General features: G+C 37.8%; 1 protein-coding gene across 1 annotated transcript in view; it reads right to left on the bottom strand.

Annotated features, from left to right (window-relative positions):
• MYO16 (myosin XVI) overlaps nt 1-25,451 on the bottom strand; it is a 607,071-nt gene that overhangs the window by 188,160 nt on the left and 393,460 nt on the right. Inside the window, exons 25-26 of the mRNA XM_058438173.1 lie at nt 13,641-13,793; nt 2,601-2,801 (exon numbers count right to left, since the gene is read on the bottom strand). Coding sequence (XP_058294156.1) covers nt 2,601-2,801; nt 13,641-13,793 — 354 coding nt within the window. The remainder of the gene's footprint in view (nt 1-2,600; nt 2,802-13,640; nt 13,794-25,451) is intronic.

Raw genomic sequence — 25,451 nt, 5'->3', positions numbered from 1 at the left:
TTTGTATTTGTATATATAATAAATATATACATTTATATGTGTATATATGTGTATATATGTGTATACAATAAATATACACATATTTATATGTGTATACAATAAATATACACATTTATATGTGTATATAATTATATTTATATGTGTATATGTAATATACGAATGTATACATGTATTTATATGTGTATATGTAATATACGAATGTATACATGTATTTATGTGTAAATGTAATATACGAATGTATACATATATGTTTGTATATATAATATATAAATATATAATATATTTATGTTTGTATATATATAAATATATACATTTGTTTGTGTATATAATAGATAAATATATACATATATTTGTCTGTATATAATAGATAAATATATACATATATTTATATTTGTATATATAAATATGTTTTATATATATATAGTATACATATATATACATATACATTTCATATACATATAAAATCCTCCATGGATTTCCTTCCGACGAGCCACTCACCACCCCAGCCTTCTTCTGAGACCGTGCCACTCTAATGCCTCTCAAAGCTCCTCTTTAGCCTAACTACCACATCACCCAGGTGCATTTCCTATTGACCCCTTTTCTTCCTTTCCCTTGGTTTCTATGATACCAATATCTTCTGTATCAGGCCCTCTGCTTTTTTGTTTTTATTGCTTCATCTTCATACTTTGTCTAAAAATACTTCATGAGTTAACAGTGTCAAGAGGACAAAGCCCTTGGTTGTACATGCATATTTACTAATGATTTGGCCTAACCCAATCTTTTTAGACATGTCACCTACCGCCCTTTCTACCCTGAACTGAACTTCTGACACAACTTCCCAAATACTAGGTAGGTGCTGTGTTGGAATGGCATTGCCCATCCACCCTGGTTGCTGCCTGTACCGCCGAGGCTGAAAAGGAGAAGCCTGCCTTCCACATAGCCTTGCACTGGGATCCAGTTGCTCTTTAGCTTCCACCAGTCTGTTGTGATGGCACAAGACTCAGAAGTAGATGTAGTGAGAACCACGCTGCTGCTGCTTCTGCTGTGTTACCTTGTGAGCCTCCATGAAGATGATTTTCCCTTGCAGTGGGAATCTCCAGGTCTAGTCCCTCACTCCTTTGATGTTGAGTGCTAAGGTTTGCACACGCCACTTGTGCAGGTGGGAGCAGTAACAGTAACTGTATCAGCAGCTTCTTAATTTGGCTAGAGGCTTCCTGACCTAAGATAAGGCTGTAACCTCTCTTAGTAACTCTGTTCTGTGGTGTGCTTTTAATGTCATTCCTGAAAGTTCAACTTAGAGTCTCCCAACGATAATTTTCTCAAACTATATTATTTTCTACTTAAATAGGCAGAGTGGATTCTGTCCTATACAACTGAATCCTGAATCAAAATTCTATGTCTTTACGAGAATGTCCCCCTTCTCTTTTATAATTAGTGAGCTCTCAATCACCCTTGAAGGTCTGGGTTTGGAAAGCATCTACACATTTTTTAAGCCACGAATTGCTTCCTTCCCTATTGTAATATACACATTTGTTGATATTATTATATCAATGTAATACATTATTCATATTAATATTTGTTCATTTGCCTTTCCCTATTCGAAGCTGAGATATTTGAAGGCAAGGAATAGGCTTTGCTCATCTTTGATTCTCAAATGCCCCTTCTTTGGCATAAGGCAGAGTCTGGAAACACTGGTCAAAATGAACTGAAATACACTGTAAGACAGCAGTGAGAGATTTTACCCTCTAGCACACCATCTGTACTAAGTGGGGTCAAAGGAGTAAGAGTAGGAGACAGAGAGCTGTACATGCAAAAGCGGAAGACACTAACTACAGCTGGGATTTGGACTGAGGATAAAGGAACATGGATTTAATACTGAAAGTTGGATAAAATTTGATCTTGTTAAGAAGACAGCATATATCAAGCTTAATGTAAAGGAGTTTAAAGGAGGCTGAAAATGCAGAAACAGTGAGTGGATTAGAAAAATAACCTAACAGAGATCTTGCACAGGGGAGTTCTGACAGGTAAGATATGGAAAAAAAATTATGATCAGCTTGGAGAAACCTGATATTAGCCTGGACTAAGGAGAATGATCATTTTTATACAAGTAAGAGGAAGTCCTTGAAGGTGTTGAAGTAAGAAGCATGTTTTACAAACCTGGTTAGAGAATTGGGAAAGATCTGAGAGAGTGGCTTTCTTTCTTCCTTAAGTTGACATGCTTTAATAAAAAATACTTTAATACTAAAAACTATATTCAAGGTAAGAAAACTCAGATGTCCAATGTTCATCTGTATTATGTATAATATTCCAAAGTTTATAGCAGAGCTCTTTGTATTAAACCCAGGGATCCTTTGCTCATATAAAGTTATAATTCTAGAAACATTATGAGAAGGCCCACACAGCATGTGTCATCATTCTGAAGATGTTAATTCCTCATCAGGCTAAAAGAAAATCACTTAGAAAAGTACATGTTGTGGGTTGTTCGTCCAGCTTCCATTTATCCAAATAACACACCTTAAAATATCAATAACTCTAGAGCTTGTCCCAAGGACCTTTGATCATTAGTGCACATGAAAAATTATGCAGTTCTGGCCACTTACCCTTCCTGCGTAGTGCATGATGGTGAAGGCTGTACTGTGGTCTTTGCGGGCAACATTCCCATTCCCATCCTTCATGGGGGAGTACACCGCATTTGTGTTTGAGGATTCTAGGAGACTTTGTAGCTTTTTTGGAAAATTTGATTCCACTGACCAAATCATTTGACTTTCTTCATCCAATAAGGTGAGAAATCCAGATGGCTTCTGAGAGTTAAGAAGAGATAGGGAGTTGTTTTGTCTATTACTTAGTTTGATATTTTGGTTATTATTCAAGCATGCTTGTTTATATTTTTGTTAAGATTCATACAGACACTCAGAAAAAAAATCAGTCTTTACCTTAATACATTTCTATTCCTGCCCCACCACCTAGCAGGGCTCTGATGTAAAGTAGGCCCCCAATAATATTTATCAAATTAATGAGCAAATAAGTAAAAAATGCATTGTAAGGTCATTAAAATACTGTAGTTATTTAAAACGTAAATTTTCATCTTAATAAGAAAAATAAAATTTCAGACTACAGGAAAATTATCATTTTTCTTGACTTATAATCCATGTAAAATATTCCATATCTATGATGAGACAAGAAACTTATCAAAAAATAAAGCTCACCATGATGTTAAGTCATAAAAATTATGGCAAAGCTGGGTGCAGTGGCTAAGGCCTATAATCCAAGCCCTTTGGGAGGCCAACGCAGCCAGGTCACTTGAGCTCAGGAGTTTGAGACCAGCCTGGGCAACACGGTAAGACCTCATCTCTATTTAAAAATAATAACAATACAGAAATTAGCTGGGCATGGTGATGTGTGCCTGTAGTCCCAGTTTCTCAGGAGACTGAGGTGAGAGGATCACTAGAGCCCAAGAGGTGGAGATTGCAGTGAGCCATGATCATGCTACTGTACTCCATCCTGGACAACAGATGCAACCCTGCCTCAAAAAAAAAAAGAGAGTATGTCCAAGATGGCCAAATAGGAACAGCTCTGGCCTGCATCTCCCAACGTGATCGATGCAGAAGACAGGTGATTTCTGCATTTCCAACTGAGGTACCCGGTTCATCTCACTGGAACTGGTTGGACAGTGGGTGCAGCCCATGGAGGGTGAGCTGAAGCAGAGTGGGGCATCGCATCACCCAGGAAGTGCAAGGGGTCAGGGGATTTCCTTTTCCTAGCCAAGGGAAGCCGTGACAGACTGCACCGGGAAAATCGGGTTACTCCTGCCCAAATATTGTGCTTTTCCAATGGTCTTAGCAAACGGCACACCAGGAGATTATATCCCATGCTTGGATCAATGGATCCAATGCCCACAGAGCCTTGCTCACTGCTAGTCTGAGATCGAACTGCAAGGTGGCAAGCCTGGCTGGGGGAGGGACGTCTGCCATTGCTGAGGCTTGAGTAGGTAAACAAAGCAGTGGGGAAGTTCAAACTAGGTAGACCCCACCACAGCTCAATGAGGCCCACCTGCCTCTGTAGACTCCACCTCTGGGGGCAGGGCATAGCTGAACAAAAGGCAGCAGAAACTTCTGCAGACTTAAACGTCCCTGTCTGATAGCTCTGAAGAGAGCAGTGGTTCTCCCAGCACGTTGTTTGAGCTCTGAGAATGGACGGGCCACCCCCTCAAGTGGGTCCCTGACCCCGATGTAGACTAACTTGGAGACACCTCCCAGTAGGGGCTGACTGACACCTCATACAGCCAGGTACCCCTCTGAGACAAAGCTTCCAGAGGAAGGATCAGGCAGCAATATTTGCTGTTCTGCAGCCTCTGCTGGTGATACCCAGGGAAACAGGGACTGGATGGACCTCCAACAAACTCTAACAGATCTGCAGCTGAGGGACCTGACTGTTAGAAGAAAAACTAACAAACAGAAAATAATTGCATCAACATCAACAAAAAGGGCATCCACACCAAAACTCCATATGTAGGTCACCATCATCAAAGACCAAAGGTAGATAAAACCACAAAGATGGGGAGAAACCACAGCAGAAAAGCTGAAAATTCTAAAAACCAGAGTGCCCCTTCTTCTCCAAAGGATCGCAGCTCCTCACCAGCAATGGAACAAAGCAGGACGGAGAATGACTTTGATGAGCTGACAGAGGTAGGCTTCAGAAAGTCGGTATTAACAAACTTCTCCAAATGAAAGGAGGATATTCGAACCCATCATAAGGAAGCTAAAAGCCTTGAAAAAAGATTAGAGGAATGGCTAACTAGAATAAACAGTGTAGAGAAGACCTTAAATGACCTGATGGAGCTGAAAACCATGGCACGAGAACTACGTGACACATGCACAAGCTTCAGTAGCTGATTCAATCAACTGGAAGAAAGGGTGTCAGTGATTGAAGGTCAAATTAAATCAAATGAAGTAAGAAGAGAAGTTTAGAGAAAAATTAGTAAAAAGAAGTGAACAAAGCCTCCAAGAAATATGGGACTATGTGAAAAGACCAAATCTATGTTTGATTGGCATACCTGAAAGTGACGGGGAGAATGGAACCAAAATGGAAAACACTCTTCAGGATATTATCCAGAACTCCCCTAACCTCGCAAGGCAGGCCAACATTCAAATTCAGGAAATACAGAGAACACCATAAAGATATTCCTCAAGAAAAGCAACCCCAAGACACATAATTGTCAGATTCACCAAGGTTGAAATGAAGGAAAAAATGCTAAGGGCAGCCAGAGACCCACAAAGGGAAGCCCATCAGACTAACAGTGGATCTCTCGGCAGACACACTAAAAGCCAGAAGAGAGTGGGGGTCAATATTCAACATTCTTAAAGAAAAGAATTTTCAACCCAGAATTTCATACCCAGCCAAACTAAGCTTCATAAATGAAGGAGAAATAAAATCCTTTACAGACAAGCAAACGCTGACAGATTTTGTCACCACCAGGCCTGCCTTACAAGAGCTCATGAAGGAAGCACTAAACATGGAAAGGAAGAACCGGTACCAGCCATTGCTAAAACATGCCAAATTGTAAAGACCATCAATGCTAGGAAGAAACTGCATCAACTAATGGGCAAAATAACCAGCTAACAGCATAATGACAGGATCAAATTCACACATAACAATATTAACCTTAAATGTAAATGGGCTAAATGCCCCAATTAAAAGACACAGACTGGCAAACTGGATAAAGAGTCAAGACCCATCAGTGTGCTGTATTCAGGAGACCCATCTCACATGCAGAGACACACATAGGCTCAAAATAAAGAGATGGAGGAAGATCTACCAAACAAACGGAAAACAAAAAAAAATCGGGGGTTGCAATCCCAGTCTCTCATAAAACAGACTTTAAACCAACAAAGATGAAAAGAGACAAAGAAGGCCATTACATAATGGTAAAGTGATCAATTCAACAAGAAGAGCTAAATATCCTAAATATATATGCACCCAATACAGGAGCACCTTTATGAGTCTAAGGACTCATAAAGCAAGTCCTTAGAGACCTACAAAGAGACTTAGACTCCCACACAATAATAATGGGAGACTTTAACACCCCATTGTCAATATTAGATGAACAAGACAGAAAGTTAACAAGGATATCCAGGACTTGAACTCAGCTCTGCACCAAGCAGAACTAATAGACATCTACAGAACTCTCCACCCCAAATCAACAGAACACACATTCTTCTCAGCACCACATCACACTTATTCCAAAATTGACCACATAGTTGGAAGTAAAGCACTCCTCAGCAAATGTAAAATAACAGAAATCACAACAAACTGTCTCTCAGACCACAGTGCAATCAAATTAGAACTCAGGATTAAGAAACTCACTCAAAACCGCTCAACTACATGGAAACTGAACAACCTGCTCCTGAATGACTACTGGGTAAATCACGAAATGAAGGCAGAAATAAAGATGTTCTTTGAAACCAATGAGAACAAAGACACCACGTACCAGAATCTCTGGGACATTTTTAAATCAGTGTGTAGAGGGAAATTTATAGCAATAAATGCCCACAAGAGAAAGCAGGAATGATCTAAAATCGACATCCTAACATCATAATTAAAAGAACTGGAGAAGCAAGAGCAAACAAATTCAAAAGCTATCAGAAGGCAAGAAATAACTAAGATCAGAGCAGAAGTCAAGGAGATAGAAACACAAAAAACCCTTCAAAAAATCAATGAATCCAGGAGCTGGTTTTTTGAAAAGATCAACAAAATTGATAGACCGCTAGCAAGAATAATAAAGAAGAAAAGAGAGAAGAATATAATAGACACAATAAAAAATGATAAAGGGGATATCACCACTGATCCCACAGAAATACAAACTACCATCAGAGAATACTATAAATACCTCTATGCAAATAAACTAGAAAATCCAGAAGAAATGGATAAATTCCTGGACACATACACCTTCCAAGACTAAACCAGGAAGAAGTTGGATCACTGAACAGACCGATAGCAGGCACTGAAATTGAGGCAATAATTAATAGCCTACTAACCAAAAAAATTCCAGGACCAGATGGATTCACAGCCAAATTCTACCAGAGGTACAAAGAGGAGCTGGTACCATTCCTTCTGAAACTATTCCAGTGAACAGAAAAAGAGGGAATCCACCCTAATTCATTTTATGAGGCCAGCATCATCTGGACACCAAAGCCTGGCAGAGACACAACAAAAAAGGACAATTTTAGACCAATATCCCTGATGAACATCGATACAAAAATCCTCAATAAAATACTGGCAAACCTAATCCAGCAGCACATCAAAAAGCTTATCCACCATGATCAAATGGGCTTCATCCCTCCGATGCGAGGCTGGTTCAACATACACAAATCAATAAAAGTAATCCATCACATAAACAGAACCAAAACAAAAACCACATGATTATCTCAATAGATGCAGAAAATGCCTTCAACAAAATTCAACAGCCCTTCATGCTAAAATCTCTCAATAAACTAGGTATTGATAGAATGTATCTCAAAATAATGAGAGCTATTTATGACAAACCCAAAGCCGGTATCATACTGAATGGGCAATGACTGGAAGCATTCCCTTTGAAAACTGGCACAAGACAGGGATGCTCTCTCTCATCACTCCTATTCAACATATTGTTGGAAGTTCTGGCCAGGGCAATCAGGCAAGGGAAAGAAATAAAGGGTATTCAATTAGGAAAAGAGGAAGTCAAATTGTCCTTGTTTGCAGATGACATGATTGTATATTTAGAAAACCCCATCGTCTCAGCCAAAAATCTCCTTAAGCTGATAAGCAATTTCAGCAAAGCCTCAGGATACAAAAATCAATGTGCAAAAATCACAAGCATTCTTATACACCAATAACAAACAAACAGCCAAATCATGAGTGAACTCCCATTCACAATTGCTACAAAGAGAATAAAATACCTAGGAATCCAACTTACGAGGGATGTGAAGGACCTCTTCAAGGAGAACTACAAACCACTGCTCAATGAAATAAAAGAGGACACAAACAAATGGAAGAACATTCCAATGCTCATGGATAGGAAGAATCAATATCGTGAAAATGGCCATACTGCCCAAGGTAATTTATAGATTCAATGCCATCTCCATCAAGCTACCAATGACTTTCTTCATAGAATTGGAAAAAACTACTTTAAAGTTCATACGGAACCAAAAAAGAGCTCACATTGCCAAGACAACCCTAAGCAAAAAGAACAAAGCTGGAGGCATCATGCTACCTGACTTCAAAGTATACTATCTGACTTCAAAGTATACTACAAGGCTACAGTAACCAAAACAACATGGTACTGGTACCAAAACAGAGAGATAGACCAATGGAACAGAATAGAGGCTCAGAAATAACACTACACATTTACAACCATCTGATCTTTGACAAATGTGGCAAAAACAAGAAATGGGGAAAGGATTCCCTATTTAATAAATGGTGCTGGGAAAACTGGCTAGCCATATGTAGAAAGCTGAAACTGGATCCCTTCCTTACACCTTTTACAAAATTTAATTCAAGATGGATTAAAGACTTAAATGTTAGACCTAAAACCATAAAAACCCTAGAAGAAAACTTAGGCAATACCATTCAGGACATAGGCATGGGCAAAGACTTCATGAGTAAAACACCAAAAGCAATGGCAACAAAAGCCAAAGTAGACAAATGGAATCTAATTAAACTGAAGAGCTTCTGCACAGTAAAAGAAACTACTGTCAGAGTGAACAGACCACCTACAGAATTGGAGAAAATTTTTGCAATCTACCCCTCTGACAAAGGGCTAATATCCAGAATCTACAAAGAACTTAAACAAATTTACATGAAAAAATCAAACAACCCCATCAAAAAGTGGACAAAGGATATGAACAGATGCTTTTCAAAAGAAGATATTTATGCAGCTAACAGACACATGAAAAAATGCTCATCACCACTGGTCATCAGAGAAATGCAAATCAAAACCACAATGAGATACCATCTCACACCAGTTAGAATGGCCATCATTAAAAAGTCAGGAAACAACAGGTGCTGGAGAGAATGTGGAGAAATAGGAACACTTTTACACTGTTGGTGGGACTATAAACTAGTTCAACCACTGTGGAAGACAGTGTGGTGATTCCTCAAGGATCTAGAACTAGAAATACCATTTGAACCAGCGATCCCATTACTGGGTATATACCCAAAGTATTATAAACCATGCTACTATAAAGACACATGCACACGTATGTTTATTGTGGCACTATTCACAATACAAAGACTTGGAACCAACCCAAATGTCCATCAATGATAGACTGGATTAAGAAAATGTGGCACATATATACCATGGAATACTATGCAGCCATAAAAAAGGATGAGTTCATGTCCTTTGTAGGGACATGGATGAATCTGGAGACCATCATTCTGAGCAAACTATCACAAGGACAGAAAACCAAACGCCGCATGTTCTCACTCATAGGTGGGAACTCAACAATGAGAACACTTGGACACAGGGCGGGGAACATCACACACCGGGGCCTGTGGTGGGGTTGGGGGGTGGGGGAGGGATAGAATTAGGAGAAATACCTAATGTAAATGATGAGTTAATGGGTGCAGCAAACCAACACGGCACATGTATACACATGTAACAAACCTGCATGTTGTGCACATGTACCCTAGAACTTAAAGTATAAAAAACAAAAACAAACAAACAAAAAACCAAGGTGGCAAAATCCTACTCAACAGGAAGGAGAAATGACTGTGATATTCCAATTTTTAGACCTAGAAGAAAGTTTGAAGCTATGACTTATAAAACTTAAATTAGAAGTCTGACTGTTTATAACACTGAACAATAAAACTAAAATCATATATATATATATATATAACAACAATTTGCAATAAATCTCATCTGAGAGCAAAGGCTGCTTAAATCACTTCCCAACCTCTAATCTTCCATACCCCACATATGGAATACCTTCTGACCACATGGTTTAGACTAGAGGGCTCCAACCTTTTTGACATGAGGGACCGGTTTTGTGGAAGACAATTTTTCCATGGACCAGGGGTGGGGGGATGGTTTCAGGATGATTCAAGTGTATTACATTAATTGTGCCCTTTATTTCTATGATTATTACATTGTAATATATAATGAAACAATGATACAATCACCATAATGTAGAATCAGGCATTCGATTCTCATAAGGAGTGTGCAGCTAGATCCCTCTCATAGGTTCCTGCTCCTACGAGAATCTAATGCTGCCACTGATTTGACAGGAGGTGGTGCTCAAGCGGTGAGATGCCACTGATGGGGAGTGGCTGTCAATACAGATGAAGCTTTGCTCCCTCACCTGCTGCTCGCCTCCTGCTGTGCAGCCTTTTTCCTCACAGGCCATGGACCAGTACTGGTCTGTGCCCCAGGGGTTGGGACCCCTGGTTTACACGACTATTGAATAACTTCTTCCCTAGTGCTGTTTATCTTTTCTTTCTATTATGTCCCCTAGGAAAGTTTAGTTTTTGTTGACATTTCAAATCTACCTTTCAAAATAAGGTAATTTATGAAACTTCTTCACGTTATTCTCCCTAATATATCTTAATTGTTCTCACTGTACTTTTAAATGTGTAGATACTCTAATTCTTCTCAGGAAGTAAAGAGATATATATTGACCCCTATTGTGAATTCAGTTTGTATTTTGACCTGAGGTTACCAAACCATACCACTACAGGCAACTCAAAATGTTATTTATTTGGCTAATAAAGGCCATTTCTTTGTGTCTTAAATATTTTAATTGTTGTAGACCTTTCAGAATCTCCTGCTCCTACTAAAGAAAATCCAGGCCAGGCACAGTGGCTCACACCTGTAATCCCAGCACTTTGGGAGGTGAGGCAGGCGGATTACGAGGTCAGGAGATCCAGACCGTCCTGGCCAACATGGTGAAACCCTGTCTCTACTAAAACTACAAAAATTAGCCAGGTGTGGTGGCACACACCTGTAGTTCCAGCTACTCAGGTGGCTGAGGCAGGAGAATTGCTTGAACCCAGGAGGCAGAGGCTGCAGTGAGCCGAGATCACGCCACTGCACTCCAACCTGGGTGACAGAGCGAGACTCTGTCTCAAACAAACAAACAAACAAACAACAAAAAAAAAAAAAAAAAAAAAAAAAAAAAAAAAAAAAAAAAAAAAAACAAAAAAAAAAAAAAAAACAAAACCAGACTGCAATTGCCTGAGAGCTGTAATGGTGAGATCACTCCCTTGCCAGCCAAAGGGAATGAAAGCTACTAATGCCAGCCATGGGACACGCACACCCCTGGTGGGGCTCACACAGCAGAGCGTGCTTCTTGAAGATACTCGGCAATAATGACAGCCACCTTCTTTGAGAAGCCAAACAACCTCCCTGGGAAGGAAAGAAAGAGAAGAAGACTTAATGCGGTGGAGAATGGCACTAGGAAGGAAGTAGGAATGCCTGCAAAAGCAAGCTCCCCCACCTCAGCAAGTTACCTGAGGTCAGCAATGCCTGGGGAGACTGCTGTTGCCAACACAAAAGTGTTTTTAGAGAAAGGAATTTGAAGAAGAAAGCCCCTTACTGGGAGTGCTGGCTCAACAGGAAGTTCCACAGAGTACATTGCAAGCTCAGAGTGGCCAGGGGCCCCCATGACGAGTCCTCTGAAGAGGCTGGAGGTGAAGAAATATATATATATATAATATACATATATATAATATATACGTATATAATATATATTATATATATAGATAATATTATATGTAATATATATAATAGAGAGCAGCCCTAGAAGAAAACGGTCTATGTGAGAAGCTTGCCAAGGACTGGTTCCATCTGTGATGTTTTCAAAATCAAACAATTCCTTATTTCAACTAATAGCAAGCTATTTACTGAAGAGTAAGTAAAATGTTGATATTACAATATTACCCATCATTCCTTCATCTATTGATCTGAGCATCAGGTCACCATATTTCTGTAAATGCTGTTACAGATTCACATACAAACATACACAAGACACACAGCAGAAGGACAAATGAGCCATTGCAAGGTTGTCTGCAAGTCTGTTTCTGTTTCAAGGGCAGTGACAGACCTCTTCTCTGGGGTGAAAATATTCACTTGTTTGGTAAAGCTGTCAATGGGTATTGCAGTAACTCAAAGACGGCCCCAAATCAGTATAAAGGAGATAGACATTCAGAGAGCTAACTGATTCTACTCCAAAAATCAAGATGATATTCTCCATGGATAAGGTGGTTGATTACTAGCAACATTTTTTTAAGCATTATTATTTGTATTGTCTTCAAATTAAAAACAAAATCTTGTGTGTTATGTTTTCTGGATGTCTGAAATAAAGCAATAAAAGAAAGGGGCAATTAACCTTTTAGACTGAAAACTTGTGGAAGTGCCGAAAGACAAAAACAGAACCTGGGGAAATAAGCCATAAGAAAGGGATTAATGACCTCCAATTCCTTTAGTAGTAAAGGCTTAGAAGAGATTGCATGGCTCTACTCCATGTGAAAGGCTATCAGTTTCACCTTCGTCAAATACTACACAGTGCAACAAAGTGTGCTAGACACTCGGAGTATTTGGTAAAAATCTGGATCAACCCTTCCCCTCAGGCCAGAGACAAATAGGTAATCCTTGAAATATAAATATGGCCTATGCAAGTTTTCATCCTGATGACCCCTGGTTAGCAGTGGAAGAGAACACGGCAAGCTAGAGAGAAGGTGCCAGATGCCTGAGGCTTCCCGTGTACAATTAAGTATACAGTCCTGCCAGTTTGAAGACATTTTTAAACCTTAAATAATTATAGGCTGTGTATGTCACTATGAGGGCTTTCTGGAGGAAGAGGGCTGTAATTTTAAAAAAGAAGAATGCTGACAAGTTAGAAGCAAGAACAAGAATGTGTTAATCAGAAAAATTCATAAAATAAAATAATTTAGAAATCTATCTGTATGGAAAGAGAGAGTAAAGAATGACATATTCTCCAAATAGCTGAATTGTGTCTGTTTTCAACAATGTCCATGTGTCTTGGAGATATTGTGAGTAAATCCATATATTGTTCTTATATTAGTACATTGCAATTGCTGTTTATGTGATAGATTTTGGCTTATATGATAGAGACACAGAGTCAAATTGTTTTTCATTGTAAAGTAGAAAAAATAAAACTATAAACACCTGCAGATTCCGGGAGACTCTTAATTTAACCGATATTATATATGTGTTTATATGTTTTTCCTGCCAATTTTTCCAAATTTAAATCTTAGAAACTTTGAAGATAAATTAACAAAAAAGATTCTGTTGAACTTTTTTTTATGGTATGATTAATCTTAGGTATTATTTTATAAAATGTCCGTTTTTTTACAATAGGCATTTATAATTGCCAAAAGGAGAGTTTTAGTGACGTTGAATAAACAGTGTTGAATATTTCTATATCAAAATGATCTGATATTTCTTGTCCTTTTAATGCATTGGTCATCCTTCAAATGCCCATTCATAAAAAGATAACTTGTGCACCTCAATAGATTTTGAAAAATTATTGCAGAATCTCACATATAAAGATATCTCAAAAATAAGGCCTCCTGAAAGAAAATTCTTTGTCTCCAGTATATTTAAATCCATATATCCTGTTAAGTATCTAATTATATTATATGAATACCTGGAAAAAAAAGTCCAAAACTCCATTCTGGTTACCAGGAGAATATGCTGTTTCCATGGTAACTCCCTCTTGTACACATTCCATTTGCTCGTGGAGAAAAAGCACTTCATTGATATAGTGGTGCATCTTCTCATTAGTCATGTTGACACAAAGCTATTGTGGAGAAAACAAGAAAACATTTCACAAGATAGTACAGTAGTGCATATTCACTTGTTCAATGACACAGTTTCAGATTGGTAAAGTATTGACTCAGGGAGTTTCCAAACAGTTAGTCTACCAAAATAAAGCATGACAATGTTGCCTGGGAAGTCAGAGTTTCAACTGAAGTCCAGTAATGGACTTGTACATATTTCACAAATCAAGTATATCTGATACCATATCATCTAACTATTCAAAGGAAGCTAAAAACGACAAAAAGTATGATTATAATATTACAAATGTTGAGTCTCAAATATATTTGAGCATTTAAAATATTTCCAAAAGGAAAATATATTTGAGCTCTCATCAGGAAATGGAGATAAAGCTGGGTTTACCATGAGATCCCAGAGAAAAGAGAAGCATTTCTCGAGGGCCTCATTTCTGATTGCATATTAGTGATGTGCAAGAATGAATGTGGGGGTTCTTTCAGAAATAGTAATCACCAGTCAAATCATTATATTGAAAAAATTATTTTCTTTATCAGAAAATTTTCCACATTCCTGCAACTGTCAATTTTTCTCTTTCCACAAGACATTCCCATTGGGAAACAAATATGTTATTTCTTAATGTTAAAAAAAAAAACCTTTATCTTAAAGTATTTAAAAAGCTAAACCATAACTCAAATCTAACCAGCGTAAAATCTGACTTCCCCTCTAGGCTACTCTTCTACTTCTCCACTTCCTTTCATATCAACACACACACACACACACACACACACACACACACACACACACACGGCTGATTTCTACTTATTATCTCAAATTCTTATCTTTCCATTCCCTCTTGAAACCACTCTAATAAAACTTTTGACACCATGGCACCATCAAAATTGCTTTTGTAGAAGTCATCAGCAATGTGCACATTTCGTTTTTTTTTTTTCTTTTTTTTTTTTTGAGATGGAGTCTCGCTCTGTTGCCCAGACTGGAGTGCAGTGGCGCCATCTTGGTTCACTGCAAGCTCTGCTTCCCGGGTTCATGCCATTCTCCTGCCTCAGCCTCCCGAGTAGCTGGGACTACAGGTGCCCGCCACCTCACCTGGCTAATTTTTTGTATTTTTAGTAGAGATGGGGTTTCACCACGTTAGCCAGGTTGGTCTCGATCTCCTGACCTCGTGATCCACCCGCCTTGGCCTCCCAAAGTGCTGGGATTACAGGCATGAGCCACCGCGCCCGGCCAGCAGTGTCCGCATTTCTAAATCCAATGTTCAACTCTCACATTTGTTTCTCTTGACCCATCCCCACCCCAGCGTTATTTGACTGAGTCAGTTTCTTTTCTTTCACGGAGCACTTTCTCGCCTGTCCTCCGGGACACCACACTCTCTTGGCTTTCTAGCTCACTGGCTGCTTCCTCCCTATCTCCTTTCCCGACTCTTCATGGACTCCCGGTCTGCTCATATTGGAGTGTCCAGGGGCTCTGCCTGTGGGCCTTGTCTCTTCTCTGTCTACACCCACTTTTTTGTGAGCTCACTCAGTCTTACTGACCCTCATGTTCCCTTATCTGCACCCTAAACCACTATGTTATACTAGACAAAATTTAAAGCCGGTTAGAAATATTTAGTGCTCAGTAACTAAAAATAATTACACATCAATATTTATATAGATGGAAACAATTGATAAAACATTTGAAAGAAAATTAGATCTCATCTACAAGGGGAATAATATCTAAGATAATATTTAATGAGAAATATCCTGTATTAATATAAAGAAATGTGAAAGCTTTTGTTAAAAAATAACAAAATATTAGCCAGGTGTGGTGCCTCACACCTGTGATTCCAGCACTCTGGGAGGCTGAGGCGGGTGGATCGCCTGAGGTCAGGAGTTCGAGACCAGTCTGACCAATATGGTGAAACCCCATCTCTACTAAAAATACAAAAATTAGCCTGGTGTGGTGGTGGGTGCCTGTAGTCTTAGCTACTCAGGAGGCTGAGACAGGAGAATCGCTTGAACCCGGGAGGCAAAGGTTGCAGTGAGCCGAGATTGCACCACTGCACTCCAGACTGGGTGACAGAGCAAGACTCTGTCTCAAATAAATAAATAAAATAAATAAGAAAGACTGGAAAAAAGAGTGCAGAAAAGAACAAACTTCCTGGGTTCCTCTTTTCCACATATCCCCAATCTTCTCCAAGTCTGATGTCATCACAACACCTGGGAAGTAGGAGCTCCTTCTAGATGTTCTGGTCCTGCTAATGGGCATTCATGTCCTCCTTCTAGCCCATATAAGGACAGCTTCCAATGAGCAAGACAAATTACCTTCTCAAGTGACCAGCACCAGGTCACTCCATATTCTCCCAAAGGGAGCTCCCACTTACCCTTAAGGGTGTGGCTAGTAATGAATTGAGAATTACATGCACCTAGATGGAAAAGGGCATTTTCTCAAAAATCCAGTTAGTTGGGAGAATGGAGATTTATGACATTGTAGGGCATGAAGAAGTCTCAGGGGGAAGTTTCTTCAGAGAAGAAACAAACATATCAAAGAGCAGAACACTGGTGTGAACACAGAAGGGAGTGTGGCGTGGGACTGGGTGGATTTGCTGTCAAGTTCTAGTCTTCTTGCCAGGGTTAGAATGTTGTGCGTAGGTGTAGCTAGCTCCAACATCTTCAGAAACGGGGTGATTAGAGCATGAGAGGGTAGCAGGCAAGGGGGTCCTTGACTGAAGCAGAGGTGGGAGAGCTCAAAGTGCAGAGGTTCTTACAACCTGATGGAGTTATTTTAATGATGAATGCACATGGTCTTTATTATTATTAATATGACAGGTGGAGAATAACAGTATAGTAGACATATACCAAACAAAATATTAAAGTAATAACCATATTAAAATAAGATCTGAATATCACATATTGACACTCAAATAATAACAAAAATAATTCTTAGATTCAGGTCAAAAAATGGTGCTCCATGACTACCACCCTTCCCGATAGTTTTTCTTGTCTCTCTGCCTTCATGGTAAAAGATAGTTTCTTAAATTCAGTGATAAATTAATTTCTGTAGATAGAAGTTTCCCTAAAACATTCTATTACAACATGAAATCTAAATTAAAAATGAAAGAAGAACCTGCCATGTTGTGGTTGTCATAGAAGTCATTTTAAACCTAAAGAACTTGAGAGGATTTGTATAAACCAGGAGACTCTCCTGGTATCATCTTCTCCCCCAGCATTCCCTCTGTGGTTACTGGATTTTCTTCCTTGTATATTATTTGCCCAGTAAGTAACTAGAACTTTTCCTCTCTGTCTTCTGACTAGATCAAGAGAAATGCACAAAGCTGGAAGTTCTTTACCTTTTAAACCTTTAAGTGTTTCTTAGGTAAACTCACACTGCTGTGATCATTTCTCTTAATTAAAATAGTCGCTTCGGATGAGAACATACCATATAAAACACTTAATTTTAAAGGCGTTGTTGTTAAGGCAAATACGATTTGAATATGGACACAGACCAACAAATTCTGCACATTATAGCTGGCAGAGGGAGGAGTAGCATTCAGTATCTAAATATCATATGAAAAATATTTTCTTTCTTGTAACTGATACAGTCTAGCACATTTATCCTCTTGAATTATTCCATCAAAACCAAGTGATGCCAGGGAATCCGGATCTTCATGATCAGTTTCTATGTTTATCTTATCCTACAGGGCATAAATCTCCAGTAATGGTTTTGGAAAGAAAAACCATTTTCCATGCAACTATGTAGCATCTGTCCACAATTGCATCCCTACTGTTCAAGCAATACATCTACTTGTCACTTTCATTTCAATCATAAATAAAAAATAAAAATTGTTAAAGAGAAATAAAAACTGTTTAAACTATTTCACTTTCCTCTCAATCATAAATAAAAAATAAAAATTGTTAGAGAAATAAAAACTGTTTAAACTATTTCACTTTGCTTCAGAAATAATATTTTGATGCATTCCTTTAATAATTTGTTAAACTCCAATAATAAGGTAATTTTGTTATACAGGAATAATAAATGCTATAAAATTATTAAAGTTTGGGGTGAGATATTCACTGAAAATATACAGAAATTAATGACTTCTCTTATGGAATGAAACCACTGGAAAATATCCTCTTTGACTATATGATATATACAACTGTAACTTCTCAAGTTTTTTATTATTAAAAATACATTGAATCATTTAAAAATTAACACAAATAGGTCATTTACCTCAATAATTTGACTTGAAACTGTTTATGGATAGTGTGGGTAAGTGGAATACATTTTAGGGAACAAATTGCGGAGAAACAATATTGAATCCATGAAATAAGGTAATGTCTATTACTGTGTGAAACGATAACAAGTTTGATAAACAGGATTCCAAACTTTAAAAACTCAGTGGCTGATTATTTACAAGACATACCCACATTATATGACATTTTGTTTTCCTCTCCTTTTGAGCTTCTCTAATTGAAAATACTTAGATGGACATGGATGACTCTAACATACTTAATACAATTCTTTTGTTATTTTGCATTCAGAATAGGTTGCAGCTCTGTAGGTACAAAAACTGCTTTCGATCACAACCTGAGTGCATTCTCCTGGCCTTGACTGCCTTACAGAATACAACCTCTGTCTTGTTTTGACTGACCTGAGGCTTCTCATAATAGAAAACAGATACTGTAATTGTTTTTTTCTTACTAATATTTTACTGAATTGAATATTGGCTTCACTGAATTGATCCCCTGGTTTAATCAAAGCAGTGAAACCAAGTGTGCATGTAGATGAAACCATGGCAAATACAAGGACGGGAAGAAGCCAGGTCTCAGGTTTCTTCCTTTTTTCCACAAAGGTCTACAGCAATCTACTGAACTTTGGGTAACAGAAATGGATGTGGCCTGTATCTCTGGATAGAGCAACCCAATTTATTCCTCTCCTGGTCAAAATGATTGATAAAACCTACAGCGTCTCGCTGGACTTCTAGCATTGTTAAGCTGCAGCGTCAGCTGAGAGTTCTTTTTGTGGCATAGGGTGATCTTTACAATACACCTGAACCTTTTATTGAACATCATGTTCTTTGTGATCTGGGGGAAAAAAATCTTAAAGTAAATTATTAAAATCCCATAGAGAAAATTCCAGCTTCATGTGTAAAACCAAGTAGCCTGTGGACCGAATTCCAGTTTTTACCTTTTATTATGAAGGTGCCTTCTGGAACTAAATCTATATTTGTGTTTCCAACAGCGGAGAGTGATGTGGAGTGGTAGTGAGTCACTGGAAACATATGTAGTTTAAAGTAGAATGTTTTTCAAAATAATTTTGGTGTAATGTGTCCATTAAAATGTTTTACTTAAAGTTTGCCTTCATTCTAAACTGTTCAAAGCACTCATTGTTTGAACCAAAGTTAAAATATAGAAGTACTGTGGCATGAAATTCAAAACCACTAGAACATGTAGCTAAGGTTAACAAGAGGAACATATCATTCAATATCGGATACCTCAGTGAAACTTTAAAAAAATGTACCCCACAAACCAAATGGTTTTGCCAAAGTCGTGGACAGAACCTTATTCTTGATTTATTTTCACTAAACTCTGTATGTGTATGTGAATGTGCATATGTGGGCATGTGTTCAACACAATCAGAGAAAGATAGAGTGAAGATTTTTACAGGCAAATTAGTTCGTATACCTAGACGCATAAATCTGCATCAATCATTGGCATAATTGCAAAACAACCATTACTTTTTCAAATCTACCTATTGTAGAGTTGTTTTGGGTTTCACTTAGATCTCCGGGTATTCCTCAGAGTAGACATGAATGTGGGTGAAAGGTGAGTATTCATAAATGCTCATAAATAATTATCAAGTAACTGCTTAGATAGTATTTGCTCTTCTCTAATTAAAATACATGCTTTGCACATGAAGTGCCACTGCTAAGTGGTTTACTAATAAAAATTATGCACCCCTGGAACACACTCTTTAGGAACGGAACCTTATTGCTTATCCAGATGGCTCATCATTTGTATTAATGACAAACAATTTCTTGAGTAAATTTTCACCAGCTGTTCTCCCTTTATTTTTATTACTCAGTGAAACATATCTGAAACAAAAATATAATAGAGCTTGGCATATACATCACAGAATTAAAGTAGGAGATTAATTAAAGCTGACTCCAGCTGAAGGCAGAGCCCCGGGCAGTGACTCTCAATCCTATCTGCACATTGGAATTAACTGAGGAGCTTTTTAAGAAAGGCTAATGTCTGGGCCTGACCCCAAACCAATTAAATTGGAGTGGGGTGCAGGCATTGAAATATTTAAAAAGCTTTCCAGGTGATTCTAATGGGTAGATATGGTTGAACACACTGAGCTACATCACAGAACTGAGAATGCACTATGCATTAACTAATTTGCTCATTAGTTTATATATATGTGTAGATATAAGATATTAACATGTGTGTGTTCACATGAGACAGACACACACACACACACAGAGAGAGAGAGAGAAAGAATAGTGTTAGATTTTAGATATTCAGCATTCCTTAAATATGTTCAGCAGAACACTAATTGTATGAGACTTTAATAGCTGTTGTCTAAAAACCCTATGTAAGCAGAAGCCCATTGAGGAAATACGGAGTTAAGTTAATAGGCTTCTCTGCAGGACTTCTTTGGGACTTGAACACTTCAAGCATACTATAAACCTCAACTATTTGAAGATTACCTCCAGGCTCACCAGACTGCTCCAGGTGGTTCTCCGACAAATCAGTTGTCCCTGATTTCCATATATTGCCTATGAAATGGCAGGTACAGGAGGTTGGTGAGGGGATAGCATCTCTCCTGTTTACTTCAGTTTTAAAAGTCTAGTTTATTTTGTCTTCTCAGAATCTATAATTGTAGAGGCCTTTCTTTCCTACCATTCTTGTTTGGGAAAGGTCATGTTTACTCTTTTGCTAGCACCATGACTCTTACCTTGATAGAGGATACTACCTCTGCCGATAAGCTAATCTTATTTTAAAAATAGAGGACTTGGGTGCTTGGTAGCCACAGCAGCGAAGGGTCGCTTTCCTTACTGGAGCCCCACATCAGGACCCACAGTCAGCAACCAGGAAGTCGCTACCACCCACAGCTACCACCTGGCCCAGGCTGCTGTATTTGTTTTTGTTTGTATTTCTTTTTTCACCCTTCTATTTCCCTTTCCCCTTCTCTTCCTTTTTTTTTTTTTTTTTAATTTCTTCTTTTCTTAAGTTACTATTTCTTAAAAGAATCAATCATCTTTCCTTCTCTGGCTTCCCTTAGATATTTTTAAATTAAAGTAGATATAGCAAATTTTAAGCAAATATAAATTTCAGTTACTTCATATGTATGAAGACATTGTTTTACACAAATAAAATACACTTTCTATTTTTACAACTTTTATTTTATTCTGTTACTCGGAACAAAAAAATCTAGTATTTTGATGGGTTTAATTCATGACTATATTCTCCTTTAATGTAAATAATTACTACTTTGGGATTTGAAGAATTGGTCTTCAAAAAGGAGTCTATCCGCCTCAAACTAACTGGCTAAATTTATTGACAAATCTTATATAATAATATGCTAAGATCAGGATTGAAAAACAGAAATTAAAAAATTATTTTTAGATATTTTGTATGATACCTTGTACATAAAATATAACCCTCAATTTAAATAGAAGCCATGCCCAAGAGTTAGAAACATAACCTCTGGTTAAAATGCTCTTATTTTAGAGCCTCAGTCACTCTATCAAATAGTTCAATATTTTTCAAAGAAAAGTTTGTTTTCTTGTTTAGTAATAAACTTCTAATCAATATGCTTTCTTTTTTCATATAAAATTATTCATATAGTCAAAAACCAATGATTAATGTATAATTTCTACCAAAATAATAAGCCTTTTTCAAGTAGTTGTAATGATTCAGAAGGAAATGCAAAGTTTAGAGCTTCTGACAAACTGACAGCATGGCCTGGGCTGGAGCAGCTCCTGGGACCTCACACATCTGCCTCTGGATTCCCACTGGCCCTCATAAAACTTGTGGGGATAACTCTTCATTTTCTGAAAAAGCTGTTCTAAGAGTTAAAAATTATATAGAAAAATAATCTGACTAATAGTAGGTGCTGAAGAAATTGTAGCCATTATCAATTATTAGCAGAAAACTACATGAAAGCATTTTCTTAGTTTATGTATCTGGGATTGGAGCTTTATAGCTGGACAGCCACAATGATTAATTTAAGCCTTTTCCTGGTCATTAAAATTACTCCATTCACTCTTCTCTAAAGTAATCTGATAGATGGTTTCAAATGCATTAATTCTCCTTATTAAGCTTTGTAACACTTCCTTTTAATCATCCTGGTACTCTACAATGAAAAAGATACACCTGCATTATGAAGCTTATTTATTTATATTCAATGGATTTGGTGATAAATGCCACTATGGAAAAAATAATGGCACATAAAATTTATGAAGAGTTCATTGTTTCTAAACATAACAGAATAAATAACATTGAGTCTTAAGAGAAATATAAACAAAAGGGGCATCCAGTGAAGTTTAGAAAATATATACTAATAAAATTTTAAGCTTAGCTTTCTAAGAACCTTTGGAACTGAAAATAGCTCGTTATTAAACCTGAATTCAGACCCTGGTTTTGTGTGAACTTCTATGTGCTACTTAAATTATTTAATCTCAGAGTGATATTACTTTACTGACAGAGATTTTGAGGGAAAAGTCATTAAATGTATAGTTTACATGCTCAAAATTCTTAATTATGTTGCCACTCCCCATTTTATTTCCCCAAAACAGGTTTTTGGAGACTGTTATTTAAAGAAGACCAATACTCATGCTATCTATAAACACAGAATCCAGTATCACTGTAAGAGGTATATTATACTAGCATCTCATTATTTAATGATTCTATTTGTTTTTCTGTAGAAACCTGAATAGCATTATGCTAGAGTTCTGATATGTAGCAAAAATAAATGCATTTCCTTGTTCAAATTTTTTAAAATATCAGATCAACAGCTGGCAAGTCCCTGAAATGATTTTGGAAAGTTCAGCATCATTGTGAGAAGGAGATACATGGAGCACAAGATGCTTTAAGATAGAGGTAGATATTTAACACATGTATGATTTTGAAATCTATGTGTGAAACAACTGAAAATAATATTTTATCATATTTGTGTATCAATTGATCAGTGGACAAACCAATATTGATATCTAATAGCTATCACATGATACAGCGTGAGTAAAATTACATGGATCCTGTCCCATACTTAGACTAATATAGCAACCTTTCCCCATTGAAACATCCCCAGTCCTTTTCCCATGATGTCCAATTAAAATCGGTCTTTCATTATCAACAGCTAGACTCCATTTACCCACCTCCATGAACCTGGGCATGCTTGTGATTGCTCCAACCTACAGAGGAAGTAATACCATGTGACTCTGAAGCTAGGTTATCAAAAAAAAAGCATCCAGCTTCCATATGTATTTCTCCTTTGGGGAAGCCACTCTAGAAAAATCATCCAACAAACTGCGAGAAAGCCCCAACTAGCATGTACATAGAAGCCACAGGGAGAGACCAACATGGAGAGACCAACGCGGAGAGACTCATGCAGAGAGGAACTGAGGCCCCCAGCCAACAGCCAGTGTCACCCTCTAGACTCGTGATTGATGGAAGCTTCACATGGCATTTGCCTCCAACACTCCAGTTATCTAGCTAAGGCCCCAGATATGAGGGACCAGAGACAATCTGTCTCCGTATGCCCTGTTCAAATACTTGACCCAAAGAATTGGTGAGCATAATAAATGTTTATGTGTGTCATTAAGTTTTCAGGTAATTCATTATATAATCATAAATGCTGGAACACTAAAAAATATGTAGGACTGGAAAAGAGAAGAATTGGTGCAGAAGCGGGAACATAGTATCTGGCTAGAGAAAATCTAATTTGTAAAAAAGGAATTTGCCCTTTTAACATTTGTACCGTTTGAAGTCAGGTAGCGTGATGCCTCCAGCTTTGTTCTTTTGGCTTAGGATTGACTTGGCAATGCGGGCTCTTTTTTGGTTCCATGTGAACTTTAAAGTAGTTTTTTCCAATTCTGTGAAGAAAGTCATTGGTAGCTTGATGGGGATGGCATTGAATCTATAAATTACCTTGGGCAGTATGGCCATTTTCACGATATTGATTCTTCCAACCCATGAGCATGGAATGTTCTTCCATTTGTTTGTATCCTCTTTTATTTCATTGAGCAGTGGTTTGTAGTTCTCCTTGAAGAGGTCCTTCACATCCCTTGTAAGTTGGATTCCTAGGTATTTTATTCTCTTTGAAGCAATTGTGAATGGGAGTTCACTCATGATTTGGCTCTCTGTTTGTCTGTTATTGGTGTACAAGAATGCTTGTGATTTTTGTACAGTGATTTTGTATCCTGAGACTTTGCTGAAGTTGCTAATCAGCTTGAGGAGATTTTGGGCTGAGACAATGGGGTTTTCTAGATATGCAATCATGTCATCTGAAAACAGGGACAATTTGACTTCCTCTTTTCCTAATTGAATACCCTTTATTTCCTTCTCCTGCCTGATTGCTCTGGCCAGAACTTCCAGCACTATGTTGAATAGAAGCGGTGAGAGAGGGCATCCCTGTCTTGTGCCAGTTTTCAGAGGGAATGCTTCCAGTTTTTGCCCATTCAGTATGATACTGGCTGTGGGTTTGTCGTAGATAGCTCTTATTATTTTGAGATACGTCCCATCAATACCTAATTTATTGAGAGTTTTTAGCATGAAGGGTTGTTGAATTTTGTCAAAGGCCTTTTCTGCATCTATTGAGATAATCATGTGGTTTTTGTCTTTGGTTCTGTTTATATGCTGGATTACATTTATTGATTTGCATATGTCAAACTATACTACAAGGCTACAGTAACCAAAACAGCATGGTACTGGTACCACAACAGAGACATAGATCAATGGAACAGAACAGAGCCCTCAGAAATGATGCCACATATCTACAACTATCTGATCTTTGACAAACCTGACAAAAACAAGAAATGGGGAAAGGATTCCCTATTTAATAAATGGTGCTGGGAAAACTGGCTAGCCATATGTAGAAAGCTGAAACTGGATCCCTTCCTTACACCTTATACAAAAATTAATTCAAGATGGATTAAAGACTTACATGTTAGACCTAAAACCATTAAAATCCTACAAGAAAACCTAGGCAATACCATTCAGGACATAGGCGTGGGCAAGGACTTCATGTCTAAAACACCAAAAGCAATGGCAACAAAAGCCAAAATGGACAAATGGGATCTCATTAAACTAAAGAGCTTCTGCACAGCAAAAGAAACTATCATCAGAGTGAACAGGCAACCTACAGAATGGGAGAAAATTTTTGCAACCTACTCATCTGACAAAGGGCTAATATCCAGAATCTACAATGAACTCAAACAAATTTACAAGAAAAAAACAAACAACCCCATCAAAAAGTGGGCAAAGGACATGAACAGACACTTCTCAAAAGAAGACATTTATGCAGCCAAAAAACACATGAGGAAATGCTCATCATCACTGGCCATCAGAGAAATGCAAATCAAAACCACAATGAGATACCATCTCACACCAGTTAGAATGGCCATCATTAAAAAATCAGGAAACAACAGGTGCTGGAGAGGATGTGGAGAAATAGGAACACTTTT

This window comes from Hylobates moloch, unplaced genomic scaffold, assembly GCF_009828535.3.
Source record: "Hylobates moloch isolate HMO894 unplaced genomic scaffold, HMol_V3 SCAFFOLD_4, whole genome shotgun sequence".
NCBI classification, from domain to species: domain Eukaryota; kingdom Metazoa; phylum Chordata; class Mammalia; order Primates; family Hylobatidae; genus Hylobates; species Hylobates moloch.
This window is presented reverse-complemented; position numbering and strand designations above follow the sequence as displayed.